Source organism: Nicotiana tabacum, chromosome 24, assembly GCF_000715075.1.
Source record: "Nicotiana tabacum cultivar K326 chromosome 24, ASM71507v2, whole genome shotgun sequence".
Lineage (NCBI taxonomy): Eukaryota > Viridiplantae > Streptophyta > Magnoliopsida > Solanales > Solanaceae > Nicotiana > Nicotiana tabacum.
In genome coordinates this window covers 78,159,583-78,179,872 of record NC_134103.1, presented here as the reverse complement: position 1 = coordinate 78,179,872, position 20,290 = coordinate 78,159,583, and the positions used below count along the sequence as shown (strand labels likewise).

At 35.2% G+C, this 20,290-nt stretch overlaps 1 protein-coding gene across 1 annotated transcript; it reads left to right on the top strand.

Annotated features, from left to right (window-relative positions):
* The first annotated feature begins 12,288 nt into the window (after window positions 1–12,288).
* LOC107776973 (uncharacterized) lies at window positions 12,289–19,559 on the top strand. Its single transcript, XM_016596932.2, has 9 exons — window positions 12,289–12,668; window positions 12,818–13,476; window positions 13,863–13,939; window positions 14,099–14,267; window positions 14,387–14,475; window positions 14,607–14,771; window positions 14,939–15,016; window positions 18,121–18,224; window positions 19,067–19,559. The coding sequence occupies exons 2-9, from the start codon at window positions 12,840–12,842 to the stop codon at window positions 19,170–19,172; spliced, it is 1,425 nt and encodes a 474-aa protein (XP_016452418.1). The 5' UTR covers window positions 12,289–12,668; window positions 12,818–12,839; the 3' UTR covers window positions 19,173–19,559.
* The last annotated feature ends 731 nt before the right edge of the window (window positions 19,560–20,290 follow it).

Below are 20,290 nucleotides of genomic sequence, written 5' to 3'. Positions count from 1 at the left end.
CTATGCTCCGGAAGTATCATGCCGACAGGTCGCATGTATTGGACTACAACACCATTCAGTTAGATGAGAGCATGGGCTCTAAGGAGGAGTCGGTTGTCATTGTTGATAGGCAGGTTCGCCAGTTGAGGTCCAAGAAGATTTATGAGGTAAAGGTTCAGTGGAGGGGTCAACCAGTCGAGGAGGCGACTTGGGAGACCGAGGAGGCGACTCGGGAGACTGAGGAGGCGACTCGGGAGACCGAGGAGGACATGCAGAGCAAATATCCACACTTATTCGGCACTCCAGGTACGATTCTAGACTCGTTCGAGGACGAATTTTTGTTTAAGAGGTGGAGAATGCAATGACCCGACCGATTGTTTTACTTTCTAGAACCTTATTCCCTTAAATAAGACTCCCCATATGTGATTTTACTATTTTATAACTTGCGGGGGTGGTTAGTCCGGGTTTGGAAGGATTCGGGTTGAAATTGGAACACTTAGTTCCTTAATATTGGCTTAAAAAGGGTTAAGTTTGACTTGGGTCAACATTTTTAGTAAACGACCTTGGAACCGAGACTTGATGGTCCCAATAGGTTCGTATGATGATTTTGGACTTTAGCGTATGTTCGGATCGGGTTTTGGATGACCCGGAAACGTTTCTGTTCTTAATATTGAAGATTGGCACATTGAAGGTTTTTCAGGTTCTTTAAAATTGGTTTGGAGCAGGTTTTGGTGTTACCAAGGTCAATTTGGGATTCTGGGGCGGGAATAGTTCCGTATGGTGATTTAAGACTTGCACGCAAAATTTGGCGTCATTCCGAGTTGATTTGATAGGAATCGGACGCACGAAAATGTTTCTAGAGGTTTTTGAGTTTCATAATTCGATTCATGTGGTTTGGTGTCTGACTCGTACCTCTAGATGTTATTTTGGTGTTTCGAGCATGCGAGTGGGTCCGTATTATGTTGTTGGACGTGTGAGTGTTATTGGATTGGGTCCCGGGGGCCTCGGGCGTGGATCAGATTGGAAATCAGACTCGAAATTTGGCTTGGGGGACTGCTGGTGCACCAGTTCTGGTGCGTCCGCACCTGCGAGATTTTGGCCGTAGGTGCGAGCTTTCGATTGCAGATGCGATTTTGGATAAGGGGTCTGTGGCCCGCAGAACTGGAGGAAACTCCGTAGAAGCGGCCTCGCTTCTGCGATGAAGGGGTTGCGGGTGCGAGAAGGGGCCATCCAGGCCTGGGCCGCAGGTGCGGTGCCCTTTTCGTAGGTGCGCCCAAAGCTGGGCTGGGTGTCTTCCGCAGAAGTGGACCTTTGTCCGCAGAAGCGGCATCACAGGTGCAACCCAAGGTCCGTAGAAGCAGAATTGTTGGAGGCAGTAAGGTCTTTTTATGTCGGGATTTAGGCAATTTTAGCTCATTTGTTTCATCCCTTAGGTGATTTTGGAGCTCTTTAGAGGGATTTTCACCTAGCACTTTGAGGTAAGTAATTTCTATATGAGATGAGTTTAATACATGTATTTTTGGGTAGATTCTTAGTATATAAAGTGTAAAAATTGTGGGTTTAGTTGAAAAACCTAGGTTTTGATAAAAATAGGATTTACCCACGAAAATGATTATGGATTGGGTAAAAATTATATATTTTAGTTCGTGAGACTATGGGTAACAATTATCTTCGAAAATTTCTGGAATCCGGGCACGTGGGCCCGGAGATCAATTTTAAGAATCTTCCAATTTGAGTTGAGTAGTTACTCTAATAGCTAAATTATTAAATTTTGAGCGTATATTGATTATTTTACATAACATTTGGCTAGTTTCGGATTGTTCGGCACCAAGTTGGGTCTTTAGAGTGAATTTGTGGCCGGAAAGTGATTTTTGAGACGAGGTAAGTCTCTTGACTAACCTTAAAAGAAAGAATTTACCCCATAGGTGATTTAAATTGCTATTTGATTCTAAATGTGGGAGCTACATACGCACGAGGTGACGGGAGTCTATACATAACTACTAATTATACTTAAGTCCGGGTAGTTTAGGACCCAAATCATGAAATACGTGTGATGTTTGCACCCTATTTGTTAATTAAAGTGCTTAAATTATTTTAAAACTTGTTAAGGATTTGTAAAGACCGAATTTCACTTACTTGAGTTTTGGCGGGTTACTTGATTGTTAATAGAAATTGTGCTTCTTTATGTATTAGACTTATAATAGCTTTTAAATCGGATGTTCATAAAGTATTCTCTCTTCTTGTGGAGCGGGCCGAACGCTTCGGCAGTATAATAGATGCATCTATGGTTCGTGCCGCTCGACCCTCGGCAGTGTATACATTATTCTGGATTGGGTCGTACGACCTCTGCATAAATCGTGCGTGTTAATGCTTGGAGCCCGAACACACTTGATACTATTTTAATGAATTGAGAGATTATAATTTATTTATTTGTTCGAAATTTATTTGGAATTAGCATGTGTTAATGGGAGACTTTTGGAATTTACTGTTAGTTAAAGAATTATTTAATCACTGTTGTCTTTGTGTTAATATTATTATTCACATATTCTATGTCTATTTAGCATTCCTGTATTTTATAGTTAACCCATAGTAAGTGTCGATGTCGACCTTTCGTCACTACTTCTTCGAGGTTAGACTGGATACTTACTGGGTACATGTTGTTTATGTACTCATGCTACACTTCTGCACTAATCGTGCAGGATCTGAGGCAGATGCATCTGGTAGTCTTCCTGGCGCGCACCCCCGTTACCGCGAGGCCTAGTGGTGAGCTGCTTTCTGAGCCCGTTCTGCAGCACCCAAAGTCTCTCTTTTGCACTTATTTTCTGTCTACTCTATTTCAGACAGTGGTTAGAGTTTTTATATATTCTACTAGTTACTCATACACTTATGACCCATGTCTTGGAACACTTGCGAGTAGACTTTATGGTTTTGGGAGCATTTATTTCACTGCATTTGCTCACTCATTAGCTTTCGCTTTACTTTATTAGATTTTCTACTCCTTATTTTCTTAATAAATGAAATTCAACTACTTGAAAATTTATTAAAAAGAACAATTACATGGTTAGTTCATTGTTGGATTGCCTAGCGGCGACGTTGGGCGCCATCACGGCCTATAGTAGGAATTGGGTCGTGACATTCTGCATGTATGACGTTATTGTCAAAACTTCTATATATATATGTGTACTATTACATAAGCTATTCAGCGGGTCTAAGTTTTCAATAGCATGACGGGCATTATTTTTCTTCAAAATCAACCTATATATAATGAAAGATCAATTTTAACTTACCCTATTTTATATATATATATATATATATATATATATATATATATATATATATATATATATATGTATGTATGTATGTAATGACCCGGCCGGTCATTTTGAAAGTAATAGCCTCGATCCCCTATTTACTGTTTCCCCCGCATCTATTCCAGCTATTGTGACTTGTCGGAGGCTTCGTTTTGGTTTTTGGAGTGTTCTGGGACACTTAGTCCCTAAAACGGGAGCTTAAGCCTTAGGATTTGGCCAGTAGATGGAACTGTGTGAAGACGACTCCGGAATAGTTCCATTAGCTCCGTTAGGTAATTTTGGGTTTAGAGGCGTGTCCGGATTGTGTTTTGGAAGTCCGTAGCTTATTTAGAGTTAAAATGGCGAAAGTCAAATTTTTGAAGGTTTTGACCGGTAGTGGACTTTTTGATATCAGGGTCGGATTCCGATTTCGGAAGTTGGAGTAGGTCCGTAATGTTGAATATGACTTGTGTGCAAAATTTGGGGTCAATCGGACGTGGTTTGGTTGGTTTCTGCATCGGTTGTTGAATTTGGAAGTTTCAAGTTCTTTAAGTTTGAATCAGAGGATGATTTATGATTTTAGCATTGTTTGATGTGGTTTGAGGGCTCGACTAAGTTCGTATGGTGTTTTAGGATTGGTTGGTATGTTTGGTTGGGGTCCCGGGGGCCTCGGGTGAGTTTCGGGTGGTTAACGGACTTGGAATGGAAGTTGAGAAATTTCTGAAGTTTGGTCTTTTGCTGGTATGATCGCACTTGCGAGGGTATTAGCCGCAGGTGCGAGGCCGCATGTGCGGTAGGTTAAGCGCAGGTGCGATGGTTTCTCCACACCTGCGATAGCGCAGATGCGAACCAGTGGTCGCAGAAGCGGAGGCAGCCAAGGTTAGTCATTTTCGCAGGTGCGCCCATATTTTTCGCACCAGCGGGCACGCAGGTGCCAGCCCAGGCTCTGCAGGTGCGGAAATGCCTGGGCAGTGCTTAAAACCAAAGGGTTTCGTGATTTTTGTCATTTTGGACTTTGCAAACTCGGTTTAGGGCAAATTTTGAGAGCATTTTCGAGGCATTTCTTGAGGTAAGTCCCTTGTGCTTATTTTTGATCAATAATCTTGTTTCCCCATTTATTTTTTCACCTAGTTAGTGTGTATTTAAGGTGGAATTTAGGAGTTTGAGGCTAGGGATTTGGAAAGTTTGAATTGTGGATTTGAAGGACCATTTGGTGTCGGATTTTAGTAAATTTGGTATTGTTGGACTCGTGAGTGAATGGGCTTTCAGATTTTGTAATTTTTTCTCGATTCCGAGATGTGGGCCTGGGTCGACTTTTTAGGGCGAATTTTGAAATTTTTTGTTAAAGTATTGATTTCATTAATTAGATGAGTTTATTATGGTTGTATTTATGATATGCAATTATTTTTGGCTAGATTTGGGCCATTCGGAGTCGGATATTCGTGAAAAAGGCATTGTTACCAATTGATTGAGCTTGGTTCGAGGTAAGTGGCTTGCCTAACCTTGTGTGAGAAAAATTCCCTTAGGATTTGTACTATTTTTGATATATGAGCGCCGTGTACGTGAGGTGACGAGTACGTACACGGGCTAATTATGTAAAATCCTGATTTTTCTACTAAGTAATAACCTGATTTCATTCTTATTTGAGTTTCATCAGCATGTGTAGTATACTGCTAGATTAGAATAGCATGCCTACTTGCCCTAACTGTTTACTTGAACTACGTGTAACATGTTTAGTGAATTTACCTTTTTTCCTTAACTGGTACTTAGGTTGAACTGTAGAATTTCGTGCCGTAACTATTGAATTCTATTATTTGGCTACATATTTACTTTGGGACTATGGAACGGTATTTCGGGAGATCCCCCTGTACTGCATATTTACTTTGGGACTACGGAACGGTATTTCTGGGAGATCCCCATGTACTACATATTTACTTTGGGACTACGGAACGGTATTTCGGGAGATCTTCCTGTACTGTATATTTACTTTGGGACTACGAAACGGTATTCCGGGAGATCCCCCTATTTTGTATATTTACTTTGGGACTACGGAACGGTATTCTGAAAAATCCCTTTGTACTGTATATTTACTTTGGGACTACGGAATGGTATTCCGGGAGATCTCACTATTTTGCATATTTACTTTGGGACTACGAAACGATATTCCGGTAGATCCCCCCATGTTTTGCACATTTACGTTTGGGAATACGGGACGGTATCATGGGAGATCCCCTATTGTTATTTTCTGTGTACTGAGCTGTTGACTTGCTATGATTTCATTCTTGTTAAATTTCAGTACTTATTTTTACTGCAATATTTCATTCTGTCTTAGTTATTATATATATACCAGTAGGGCCCTGACCTGATCTCGTCACTACTCGACCGAGGTTAGGCTTGGCACTTACTGGGTACCGTTGTGGTGTACTCATGCTACTCTTCTGTACATATTTTGTGTGCAGATCCAGGAACTTCTTATTAGCCCCGCTACTAGCTGAGAGTGTTTGTTGCTGTACGGAGACTTCAAGGTATATCTGCTGCGTCCGCAGACCTCGGAGTCCCCCTTTATTCCCTCCTATGTCATTTACTCCTTACTTCTGCTATTAGACTCTGGTGTATAGAGATACTAGTTTCCTTCTGTAACTTGTGACTTATGATGTTTCGGGTTTTGGGAATATTGTGTATTACTGGAGTGATGGCTATTGTACATGCCAATCGGCATTGTTACCAGTCATTTAGTTACCTGTTGCAGGTAGTTGTTAAGTTTTACTTCCATTTTTGTTATTTCCGTATTTCGTTAGGCTTACCTAGTCGTAGAGACTAAGTGCCGTCACGACGTCTTACGGAGGGAGAATTGGCTCGTGACAATATATATATATATATGTAGTGACACTAACATACGAAATAATGAACTTGACAACAAACATGTACGGTAGAAGGTCATTTGGTATTAAAGAATTTAAGAATTCTTCTCGGTAGTAATTGTTGGTATCATCTTCTGCTGAGTCAAAACTGAAAAATATTTTATTTTTACCATAAAACTTTGCAATCAACCTTTTATTTAGCTGATCAACATATTCATTTCTGCTCGCTAAGATAGCTCTTTAATTTCTATCATGCAATTTGCACAAATTGCATTTTAATCTAATGATGAAAATATTTTCCTTATTAAATGCACTACTATTACCATTAGGGTTGATAACCAAGTGTTCTACAAGAACCAAATCATTTTTTATTGGATGCTATTCTTCGTTTCTAACACGAAGCAAGAAGTCACTGAATGTTGGATCTGTTCTTACTTTTATATTTCTTGTCATTTGAATATTTTTCATTTGAGGCCATAAGTATGATTTTGGCAAGCTAACTTTTACTGTTTATGTTTTCATCAATTTTGGAACTATTGATAGTATTTGACAGAAATCACCTCCCAAACTATTACCTTTCCACCAAACGGTTCATTGATATCCAATATATCTCTAAAACTCTGGGCAATTGTTTTGATCGTTTGACGCTTAGCCAAAAGCGCTTCATCCCATATTATCACTTTTGCTTTCCTTATAAATTTAGTACTACTGCTCTGCTTTGATATATTTGTGATGGTTATTTTAGTTACTTGAAGAGATATATCAAATCTAAAGTGAGTTGTACGACTCCATAATAAAATCGTGGAAGGTACACCACTTATTCTTATTGCTAACAATATCATGCCTCTTAATCTGATATTTGTAAGTAATGCATGACATAGAAATATTATTTTGATTCCACTGGAGGCATCTACAAAAGATAATCTCGCTATACCAGAGTCGACGTTTAATATTATAGTCTTAAAAGCTTATTTTTGTTCAGAATTTAGTTTTGATTGTGCTTCCTCAAATACTTGTATGGTCTTTTTAATATTATACTAATATTTTTTTACTTTGTGATCTGATTTTTTTAATCCCTAACACTCTTTTTATGGAATAAATTTATGTACCCTAAGTTTTTTTTAAATTGAAAATTTTTTTTACTCATATGATGAATTTAAAAAATAATTTAATTGAATTCTCTTGCTAAATAATTAATTGAAAGATTTGATTATTTGGTTTTATCATAAAAAAATAATTTATTTTTTGTTGATTTAGATTCTTAATATTAGTTCATCTCATGTTTGAATATTTTACTGTAATTATAATTTTATCGACCACAAATTTTATTTTCAAAAGAGTAAAAAGATCGATCTGACATTCCACTTTTGGATCTTTATGTTTGCAAGATTATTAGTAGTATTGACTCTTACCAATCTTTTTCTTTCTCTTTCTCACACATTTATATTCTTAAAAATTTTCTTTAATTGTTCTTTAATAATTGGGTATATTTTTTAAATATTACACAAAAAATTAATAATAAAAAAATATTATTGGAGTAGGAAAGCATTTCAAATATAATATAATAATATAGTGTCATGAAGATTTTTTTTTCAATTTCAACGCTTTATGCTATCCGTTTAACATTACTTTTATTTTTTCTTGGTATTAGATATTATAGAGTGGTAATGTATTACCAATATGGAGGATTCTTATGAAATTGATTTATTAAATCTTCCTATATATTTTTAATAAGAATTGAATAGACAAGATTGTATTAATTTTAAAATTTTAAATATTTAAAAAATTAACATAGAAGTTATTGTAGTCCAAAAAAATAAGTTATTACAGTTATGTCCTTTATCTATGAGTTTTTCTGTTTAATATTTTAGGGTTAATTTGGTCTATCAATATTGTATTCGTGCTTTTATAATAATATAGTCTCTCCTGTTTCTAAATGGATTTGAACAATATAATGTACGTTTTTAAATTAAATTAGTAATAGAGATTTTTTTAAAAGTATATCCTAAAAGTAATAGGATTACATGGCTAAAAATATGTCCATATCTCGAAAGTAATTATACTAATAAAAAATCTAACGTGTTCCTAAAGGTATTAGGTTTATATGCTAACATGTAGTATTATATATCTATGCCCGAAAATAATTATACTAAAGGTAATCATGTAGGATTCCTAACATTTAGTATTATATCCTAAACTAATAGGATTACAAGGTTAATAGCTAGAATTTCGGTTATGTCTTTTTATTGTGAGTTATTATGCTTAATATTAAAAGGTTATTTTTGTAAACCAATATTTTATTCATGCTTTTATAATAACTAGTCTCTGCACGATGATAATGGCACGTAAATATTCAACCAGGTATATATAGGCAGGAATAATAAATTAATTAATAAAAATTAATGTTATTACATTAGCATAATAATCGAATTTAAAGTGATGAAAATATTATATGTACTTATATTTTAGAAATAATTTGATTGTATCTTATTTTATTGTCGATGTATTATATGTACTTATATAGTTTATAAATATGAATGTCATTATATCTTACCCAAGATCTCTTTGAATGTGGTTATTTAATTATTCTATGTTGAAAGTTCAATTGCTTCTCCAAAAAATATATTTATTATGGAATATTCTTATCAAACATATATCTTGAAAGACTCCTCAAATCACTTGAATGCTATTTTTACGTTGAAACTTTAACCAAACATGATGGCAAATTTCCATTAGGACAATAGTGTTGTGGCGGATCCACATTTAATTAAGGGGTATCAACTGACACTAAAAATTACGTTATTTTATTGATAAATTATTTTATTTTATGTATATATATTATATGTTGAATCCCCTTAGCTTTTTCATATATTTAATTTTTTTTTCGTATGTTTAATTTTCTTTTATTAATATTTTGATACTACTGAGTAAAAAGAATTGACTCCATTTTGAATCTTTAAATGCAATAAAAGACCCTAAATTTTAAACCTATCAAATTCCTTGCTCTAACACTAACACAATTTTAACTCTTTCGTAGATGCATATCTTCCATCTCTATTGTAATTCTTCATCATAAAAGAAATAAAGAAAGACTAAAAGAAAGGATCACTCTGAATATAAGAAAACGATTTGATTCAAAATCACAGAAAAAAATAAAACTGAACAAGAAAAAGAGAGGAAGCGACTTTGGGAAATGGAGACCCGAAACAAATTGGAGTCCGTTGGTGATAACAGCTTTGACGAATTCTTGAACCAATTGATCTTCAATAGCCAAAAAAGTTAAATTATAGTATTCAATATTACAATTATATCCAATATTAATTTGATCCATTAAAAAAATAATTTAGTTTTTGAAGGGTTTAAAGGTCGATTAACATTTTAAGAATATTTTTGTCGTTCAACATTTAGCATATAAATAGATATAGATATAGATAGATATATAAATAGATAAATAAAATTCTAATGCCGGTATGTACAAGTTAAATTATTTACTTTAAACAATAAAAAGGAACAGGTGGAATATGCAATTTCTTGACGGGTACGGATCATGATCCATGAGGCCTAAGCGGTTGATATACATGAGGCCCGATGGGTCTTCATTTTCAAGGATTAATTGACCCAACTATAATCTTTCTATTTCATTTGGGCTTTTAACATATTTGGTCCGTCAACTAAAAGTAATTATATTTCTTACTCAAATATATAAAAAATAAAAAAACTATCAGCTATTAACTTATTACAAAAATTAGTTAATTCACTAAATATTACTAATATTAGCTAATTAGCTATTTGTAGCAAAAAAAAGTCAAATTTTTGCTTTCTTTTAAGTGAGTGTTATTAGAATAGATTTGGTACATCTTAAGTAGTTTGAATCTCAACTTTGGAATGATTTGGTGGAGTTTTTAGGTGGTTTGAATTGAAAATTCGAAGCGGAAGATGAAACATGAAAAAAATGATATACTGCATATCATTTGTGTATCGTATATGTATATCCATGTATACATGTGTATGTGATACATGCGTAATACATGTGTCGCAGAAAAATTTTTGAACTCGATTTTAACTACGAATTTTGATACCAAATCAGTTCAAATCACCTCCAATTTTCCTCAAAATTTATATTTTGACTCATCTATATATTTTTAATGAATTTCAGTCATATCCATTGAAAAATATCCTTTTTTGCTTAGATTTTTGGAATTTTGTGTATATATATATATATATCATCACCTTATTTGCTATCTCATTCATGAAATTTTCTTTCCGTCTTGCATCTAGTGTTGCCGATCACGCTTAAAAATATGGAGGGAGTGATTCTTGGAGAGAAAGAACCTTATTTATTTGGGTTTTCAATTTATATATATGCTTGACTAGTTTTGGTAAGTCTATGATTAATGGCTAGAGGTTGATAAGTTGAAACTTATTTGGGACATTTATGTAAGATTCCCTAAAACATATACTTTCTTTGTTTAAAAAAGATAAACCTATTTTCTTCTTAGTGCGCTTCAAAAAGAATGATTACTTTTTATATTTGGAAATAATGTAACTTTATACTTCTTATATTCTCCTTAATGAGATGATTTATACTCACACAAATATCTATTGATTGATTTAGACCACAAGTTTCAAAAGTATTTTCTTTTTCTTAAACTTCGTGCCCAGTTAAACATGTCAAATAAATTAAAACGAAGGGAGTATATTGGTTATGTATAAAATATGTACATTGTATATTAATATACCAAAAATATATATTTTTTTGCTATTATTTTTTGAGCAACTATACTGTGTAGATTTCCTTTTTATTTTTTTCTCTCGCAACTTTTTTAGCTCTCTTTGAACCTTTTTGCTATGCAGCTACTGTTACTCCATATCATTATTGCTAGAAATGCTTTTTAAGAAATACTTAACGTTGAATTTAGTATTATGATTCACACTATAGCACTTAAGTCTCATTACTTAATTCCAGATTTTACACTTAATAGTTAAATATTATCAAACCCCATTAGTTGATCTATCAGAATATTTCTGATATGATTGCAATTTTCTGTTCTCGTATCAAACATCTAGGATCATTTTAAGGTTATACTTGTAATAAAGATTAGGTAATCCATCTAAGATATTGAAAATCTTTAACTGTAAAAGGAATAAATAACCTAACATAACTCATATGGGAGTGACTGACTTTTAATTATTTTCCACCAACTATTATTGATATAATTCACGTAATATGAAATTGATAACCCCTTAGATAAAGTTAAGGAGGAATGTGATTTTCATTCACCATCTTTTGAATAACGACTTGATTTTTTATTTTATTTTTTTAACTTTACATTTGAGGCGAACTTGTTAGGATGGAATTTCGATTTATATTTTGTTAGAAATTAATTTTTTTGCGTCCATAAAAAAAAGAAGCTAATTGGACTTTTAATTATACTCGTTCTAGAATTAAAATTGAATTTATGTTTTGTATACACAATGTAATGAATTTTTAAACTACCAATATGCTCTATTTTCCAAGTCACCATTTCAAACTTACATAAGAAGAGTTATATATTGTTATAAATTACCTTATAGTGTAAGAAATTTATACACTGTGAGTGCATAAAAACATTAGCTGGTTAAAATTATTCATTGGAGAATTATATCAGAGAAATCACATTTTATTTTAAGATAAATTATGCGACACAACAAACATATATAATGTATTTATCATTCATATCTATATTTTTAAAAAATTACCATTCGTAGCTATATTAGAATTTTATAGCAAATTCACCTATAGCACTGAAACAAAAGATCAGTTGTTTGCGAAGATCTTGAGTTCGACTATTATTGAAAATATTCTATTTTTTTTGTATTTCACCTTGATAATAAAGTCGATACATGTTATATCCTTGGTAATACAATCGATATATGTTATATCTTTGATAATACAATCGATACAACTTATATTCTTTATATTCACGTGGTAATAATTGAACTGTAACTTAAGTAACACAGTCGATATAATTGAACAGTAACTATAAATAATAAATTAAATAAACTATAATTAAGTATGTTAATTAGGCTCTAAAGTGTAATGGTGTGCTAAAATTCATCAATAGCAAATAAGTAGAGCTTTGACGGTTATAAAAATGTATGTAATCTTACCATTACCCGTATGTGATTGTTTTAGCTCTCTTCTTCTGGCGCACATTCCATTTCAGAGAGAAAAGTCCAAAAAGTCAGATAGCCTGATAGAGCACCCCCTACCACCCCCATGCCCCCCTCGGTACCGCAAATTTCACCTACCATTCACTCCCCCCTCCCCCTCCCTTCGCTCTCATTATCATCGCCTTATTGCATTTTTCAATGCGATAATTCATTACTTTTTCATCTTTGATTTTTCAGAGACACTGTTGATTCGCCGCGTTGACTGATCCATATATTATCAATATTGTATTAATCAAGTTATTAGGGTTTGTAAATTTTCATTTCTGTGAAGGATTCATTTTCTGTTTGATCGTATAGGTTCTTCCACGGCGTTTCCATATCGAAGGTGAGCTTTTCACATTATTTAATACAACGAAAAGAATCCGTCATTTAGTATAGGATGATGATTAATTTTTTTTACATTTTTTAGCATTTATTATTATTATTTTGTTTAATTAGAGCTTATGAATGTGAAATTGTTTATCTATGAATTAGGGTTGGGTCTAGGGTTAGGGCGATGCGGATGGAAGCGTCCGGTACAAATTCGGACGCACACAGAGGTATTTCTTCATCGAGTAGTAGCAATATTGGTAGTAATTCTAGAAGACATGGAGGAGGAGTGCAATTATCTGCTTCGAATTTATTTCGTGCGCCATTATCAACATTATTGGAGTATTCTGGAATTTTAAGGACAAGGTCAAATCATTCAGAATCAGATAGTTTGATAAACCATTTTCAGCCCCGTGTGGATGATGATAATGCTGGGGCATCATCACCAGCTTCTGCTGCTGCTGGTTCTGGTGAAGTTTCAATTAGGATTATTGGTGCGGGCGAGCAGGAGCATGATAGAGTTGGGACTGTTGGTGTTGGACCAGTGAGGGAAGTGGATGGGCAAAATGAAGTTTTTGGGAGGCCAATTTCGAGGTCGGGGTCTGCAGCTTCAGTCGGAGCATTGGAAAGTCAACCGGGTGATAGAGGGGTGGGAGATGGTGTCAATGGGAACGCAGATATGGGGGCTGCTGATGGTGCTGGTGCTAATAATAGGGAGTCCTCTTACCAAAGATATGATATACAGCAGGCTGCTAGGTGGATTGAGCAAATTATTCCGTTCTCTTTGCTTTTGTTGATTGTTTTCATTCGGCAGCATTTGCAAGGTATATTGCTGTTTCCTCTCTATGGTAACTAAGTGATTTTCTTAAGAAACTGTCCGTCATACAGTTCTTGCTTAGTTTCTTGTACTTTTAATTGTATCGTGTATTTAGTGATGCTTGTTTGCGTTTTCCGTTATTTTGGGGCTGGTGTTTGGCAACATTTTCCTTGTCCTTTCTCTCTTCTGGTAGCTAATTTTATTTTTATTTTGGGGGCGCGGGGGGGGGGGGGGGGAGGTAGTGAAGTAACTGGTGTTGTGCCGTTTTCTGTTGAAAGTTGTGATGGCTATCAATTTTCTTGGTTTGCATGTTTGAGGGTTACTGTGCATTACTTTAATTTCCATAAGTTAGTATTTCTCAAGATTGCTCTTTGCTTGTGCATGAACCCGCAGGTTTCTTTGTTACAATTTTGATCGCTGCCGTCATGTTCAAGTCAAATGATATTGTAAAGAAGCAGACTGCACTTAAGGTGATGCAAATGCCCTTACAACACCAGCCCTCTACAAGGGAAAAACAGAAAAAAAAAAGGAACTGATGTGCTTATTAATCTGTCTTCCTGCCCTTTTCTGCTTGATACTTTTCTCATACTAATAAACATTGAAATTATTGATCTTCTTCTTCCTTCCAGGGCGAGAGGAAAATCTCTGTTCTGGTCGGTGTATGTCTTCTGTTCAGCGGGTATGTAATTGGGTTTTATTGGTGGTACCGAAATGATGATCTTTTGTATCCGTTGTTGATGCTACCACCAAAGGCCATACCTCCTTTTTGGCATGCCATCTTCATAATCATGGTGAATGGTATGTTCTTGTGAAAGTTGTCATAATTAGAATTTCTTGCTCAGCATTTGGACTCTTATGTGTGAATAGTTTAATACAATATCATAGAGTTGACTTCTTTTGCTTTTCTTTCCTTATAGATACTTTGGTTCGCCAGGCAGCAATGGTCTTCAAATGTTTTCTGCTGATGTATTACAAGAATAGCAGGGGCCGGAACTACCGCAAGCAGGTGACAGCAATGTAGATAGATTTACCCACCCTATCATTTTCTGAATAGGCATTATCTCTTCATGCTCAGTTCTATGTGCATGTGTATAAAAGGGAAAAAAGAAGCTTTCTGAGAAGTTATTTTCTTTACAGGGTCAATTGCTAACTTTGGTTGAGTATCTTGTACTGCTATATCGTGCTCTGCTTCCGGCGCCAGTTTGGTATCGTTTCTTTTTGAACAAGGAATACGGAAGCCTCTTTTCATCATTAATGACCGGGCTGTATCTAACTTTCAAGCTGACTTCTGTTGTCGAGAAGGTATCTTTTTTCAGTCGATCTGTATTATCTTCCATTTATTCTTTGTCCTTCAGTATCTTAATCTTTCTTTCTTGATAAGGCAGTATCTTAATCTCTCTAATTTTAAGGGTCGGCATTGTCATTTCTCTAACCTAATTCTCATCTGATCCTACCTTCATATTCCTTAGGTCCAATCTTTCTTCACATCTTTGAAGGCGCTGTCACGTAAGGAGATTCACTATGGAGTATATGCGACTCCTGAACAGGTAAAAGGGTTTCCTATTTTTTTTACTTTTTGATAATAAGTATGTATCCTGAAGTTCTTTCTCAAAAAAAAAAAAGTATGTATCCTGAAGTTGCTGTAAGTTGGTTTCCTCTTCTTTTTTGATAAGTAAGATAGTTCTCCTCTTCCTTTGCTCATGAGAAAGAAGAATTACACAAGAGAAGCTCATAATGCAACTTAGAACTCGATATTCCAAAGTTTAGAATTCTATATTCACAAACATAGGAATTCCAGACATAGAAACTTATCACCTGAGGCCTTATCAAACAAACAATAAAAAAAAGAAAGAAACTTATTACCTGAGGATTTTGTAAATTTTCCCGCCTCAGAGGAATGTCAGTTTAAATGTCTAACAATCCGATTCAAGTATTAATTTTTTCTGTGGCATAAGTTTCAGATTAGAACCTTTATCATATGAATATACTTGAGGATTGCGTTGCTGCTCTGTCTACTGGAACTGCTGTTTTTACTTTGAGTAGAATGGGGGGAAATGTTTTCCTCTAGTATGGTGCTACTATTTGAAGAAATCTCGTATGGTGCTATTTTTAATTAACATATTGGGTGTTGGAGAGCCTCTCTACCTTCCCAGGGTATGGTTAGGTCTGCGTACACACTACCCTCCTCAAACCCACTTGTGGGATTTCACTGGGTTCGTTGTTGTTGGAGGTGTTGGAGAGGTTCCCCTCTGGTCTAGGATGTGACAAATGCAATTCATGCCTTGCTCTTCAACATTTTTATGGGTAGCCATCTGCTTTATCCATCAGTATTTTGAGAAATCCCTTGTGGTTTGTGGTTGATGTTTCCCTTTGAAGAAATGGTGCCCAGTGTGAGAGTTCCCTTAGAGGAGTGTGCTTGATATTTATCTTGAAGAGAGAGACTATCAATAAACAATTACTGTGTCCACACGAGGATGCCTGAATAGTTGAGGCAAAGAAGTTACAACCTGAAGATCTCAAGATCACATCTCAGGTACGACACTCAGTATGAGTCCATCAGCTCTAGCCCCTTGGTGGACAGGTTTAGCCAACACTTGTGCATATAAGCTGGCAAGGACACCAACATCATAAAAAGAAACCTTCACTTTCTTGACACTTAATCGGAGTCCCATGCTATGCGATGCAAAGGAGGAGATGAGTACAAAGAATCCTTAGTAAGAAAGGGAAGGAAAAAGAGAAGTTAGAGAACTGAAGGAAGAAGGGGGTGGAGTCCATATATAATTAGACAGCTAACACTTATCACAAAACAATTGAAAATAAATAAACAAACAAACAAATAAAATAGACAGCTAACTGAGCCCTCTATATCTAAGATCTAGTCAGTGAATAGCAGACAGGGACTTCAGGATTTGCTTAGCACCTGAACTAACTACATCAGATGTTAAATGCATTTGATAGCAAAACAAAAGTTTAATTTATTTATTTAATATCATATAAAATGACTTGACCAATCAGTTGAACAAAAAGGACCAATATATAATCAGTAATATCATTTAAGATACCAAATGAACTTTTCCATCCTTTTCAAATTGATATCTTGATTTGACTTTGGGGGTTATAAAAGAACGGTTGAGAAGGTGAACTATTTTAGTACTCGTGGGGGGACGCATGTGGTATATAGGATTAGCTTTTAGCTTCAACGATAAACATGGAGAAAAAATTATTGAGAAGAATGTAAGTGAATCGTAGATAACTTTTACGAAGTATTATTTGTTTTACCTAGACAGGCTTCTACTCTTCTCAGTACGATTATTTTTCCCATTTAATCTTTGAAACTAAAGTTTTCTTTCTACAAAAGTGAATTTATTCAACACAGGTAAAAAGGAAAAGTGGAAATTTGGTCTGGAATAGGCAAGTCTAACTCCTTAACCACTTAATTAATCATGAATTTTGGTAGTATTATAGATAGACTTTTAAAATGTTATTTGTCAACAGTATTGAGATATTATTTATTTTCGCTGTCATTTAAATGAGTACCAAAATGTTATCCATACGCTTTTCTATTTTTTAGTAAAATTGTTAGCTTATCGGTTGCCTCATGCAATTGACATGTTATTGATCATGGATTTCTATCTCTCTTTTTTTTTTTTTTTGATAACCGTTGTGTCAAGGCCAATTTGCGCACACCTCGACTATTCCATTAGATACCTGCTACCTCCCAGTATAGGGTAACTCTTCCCATTAAGGCTTAGGCAGATGGGAAGATTTCCTAGTGTTTTTTTTGTCTCTACTTGGATTTGGACCTGAGGCCTCGTGGTTCTCCTCGCACTTCCTTGGCCACTAGGCCACACCTTGGGTGCATTGATTTCTATCTGTTATATGAGGATGTCGTGTCTTTTACATGCCATTTATTATTCTCGCTGTCGTTTTGCATTACACCACCTGCTATTTATTGTTGTAATTCATGCTAATTTTACATGAGGTAATTGTGTTTAGCAAGATATGCCTTTTCACTGGTATCAACTTTTATGAATTCGTGTTCTGGATTTCACTTTCCTATAGCTTGTTACATCAGCAGGTTTATCTTCTTCCCCATATTTTGATTAGTCGTTTGTCTTCTTTTTCTTTCACATACAAAACTCATGAAAGCGTGTGCACACCCTTCTCTGTATTGGGCTTGGGTGGGAAATTATGTCCTTCTCTTTCTGTTACATTTAAACATACTTTAATCATCAAATAACGTATCATACAGAAGTATATAACCATCTCTTGATGTTGGTGCCTTTGCAAGTTGGGTTGAATTCTGTGCAAACAATGGTTAGGGAGAGCACTACAGAGGTCTTTAAGGTGTCAATTTAAAAAAAAAAGGAAAAAGAAAATACGCTCACAGGTGTCAAGAGTAGTTTTTGTATGGAAGCTATTTTCTTTAAAAATGATATCCACTGGAGTGCATAAGGAGGTGTTGGAAAAATTCAAGTACTTGGATTGAGTTGGGGAAAAGCTACCAGAGTTGTAATTGTCTTTATAAGATGAGAAGCCATCCACTGTAAAATTTGTCTTTAGGACTTATTAATGAGTATTTGCAAGAAACTAACCAAATTGTTTGCTTTAAGTGTTTGCTGAAGCTCTAAGACGATGTGATCAATTGCAGGTCAATGCAGCCGGGGATCTCTGCGCTATTTGCCAGGAGAAAATGCATACGCCAATCTTACTACGTTGTAAACACTTATTTTGTGAAGACTGTGTTTCTGAATGGTCAGTTTTCTGTATTTTGCTTCAGCCATTTGTGCTTTGACCCTCTTTGAGCATGGCTCATGCATGACTCTTTGAGCATGGCTCATGCATGATGTATAACCTGATATTAGAATGGAGTGATCTTCATTATCTCAATTGTCACCTGGTAGTTGTGAAGTAATGAGCACAAGGCATTTACATATGATTGCAAATAACACATGAACCATGCACAAGGAATATTTGATATCCCCTTCTTCAGTTTCTTTGAGCTTATTCACCTTGAGTTGGTAACGCAATTTTCTACCCCTATAGCTAGGATTTTCTCTTTTCCTTACATCCAAGCAAAATGACTCCGATTCAGTTTATCAACTAAAGTATATTGATGTGATTTTTTTTCTTGATATGCTAAACGTTGTTCCCTGAAACCCCACCTCTCCCCCAAAACCCAGGAGTCCAATTGCGCTATCCCAGTTTGCTCCTTTTGTGACTTGAACCCTGAACCTTACAATTGGAGATGGAGGAGGGTCTTTACCAGAGGTTGTTCTGCCTGTTCTTCCTCATCAAAGTTAGTTTGACAGGATGTTATCTTTTATAGAATGAACTAGGGTAGCATCTTCCTTGCTCTTTCTCTTGACCCATTTTTCTGCAGAGTGCATTTTGCAAATTAATATTGTGCAATTATGCTTTCTCCTGATTCCGAAGAATTACTTGTTTCCTCTTCATCCTCTTGATGCCTAGAGAACAAGCATGGAATAGTTCATAATTGAATGAGAATCAGGAAATGCATATTTCTTGTTATCTCAATGTGTTTTATGTAATACCATCTTTCAGTTGTCTTGATGGTAACTTATTTTGTGTGCCAGGTTTGAGAGGGAGAGGACGTGCCCTCTGTGCAGGGCATTAGTAAAACCTGCCGATCTAAAATCATTTGGTGATGGTTCAAGTAGTCTCTTTTTCCAGTTATTCTGAAGAAATAGCTGTCGTTGAGTGGGAGTCTCTTCAAAGCTGCCAACTTCCCTACGAGGAGCTATAGCGGATCAGCCATCCACGGAAAGCGATATTAACACTTAGTTCAGTATCTGATCTGTTGCCTCCAGAAAGTAGTAGGTGGTAAACAGAGTCTCTGAGGCCGTTGTTTATATCTGGTTCCATAACAAGGAGCGGGCTATTGTTCATACGTTTGTGATGAGAAAATATTTGTATCGGTCCATTAATCAACAGAATTACCAAGTGTACAATGTATGAAATAGCTAAGTTGTCAGATGTATATTTCTATCCCCTAAACCAACATATAAAAAAAACATAATAATTCATTTCCTAAACAATGGTATGAAGAAGCTGCATTATTGCGCCCAATGATGTTCAGATTTTTACAAGCTAGATAACTAGCTAGTGCATATGGGGAAAAGCATAGTTTTTGGGTGGGTCGAAGCATATTTGGTTTGCTGGAAAGACGAGGCTCTCGATAATTCCAGGGTCATGTTGACAAAGAAACTTATAATAGTACAACCAAATATACTGAAAGGAGTTGTACTAGGCCAAAGGAGTTGAGCATAAGATCTGCAGAGGGAGTATTGCCTTTTGATTAGTACAACATCTTTCTTTCAAGAAATTTGTGTACTTAAAAAATTAAAGTGTTCTTTTTGACTTGAGTTGTCAAAATTTGTATTTGGATGATAAAGTGTTATTCAAATGGGAGATCTATTTCTAGCCAAATCATTTTTATCTCACCTCTCATTCTTATTTGTGCTGCTACTGGGTTATTTTCGTATCCATCGCTTACTGAAAGGAAATAAGAAAGAAAAGAACATAGGCTCTCCTAAATCTGTGTCAATATAAGGAACAGAGGAACTGATTGTTGTCTTTGTTCCATCCAATTCTGCACAATAATGCAGTTGAAGCTTAAAATGCCATGCTGGGAGTCTATCCCAAAATTTTCTGCTGTGATTTTTATTTTCCCTAACTTTTGTTTCCTTAAGTGAGTTTGATAATGCTAAACAATATATTTCCTTATTTTAGTTTATTAGGAGTCCGTGGATTCATAGAACATTTTATTTCTTAAGTTAATTGACAAGATTTATTCTCAT

Coding starts and splice junctions, on each gene's coding strand:
- LOC107776973 (XM_016596932.2), top strand. CDS start 12,840: ATGCGGATGGAAGCGTCCGGTACAAATTCGGACGCACACAGAGGTATT. Junction 13,940..14,098: donor AGAAGCAGACTGCACTTAAG/GTGATGCAAATG, acceptor TCTTCCTTCCAG/GGCGAGAGGAAAATCTCTGT. Junction 14,268..14,386: donor CTTCATAATCATGGTGAATG/GTATGTTCTTGT, acceptor CTTTCCTTATAG/ATACTTTGGTTCGCCAGGCA.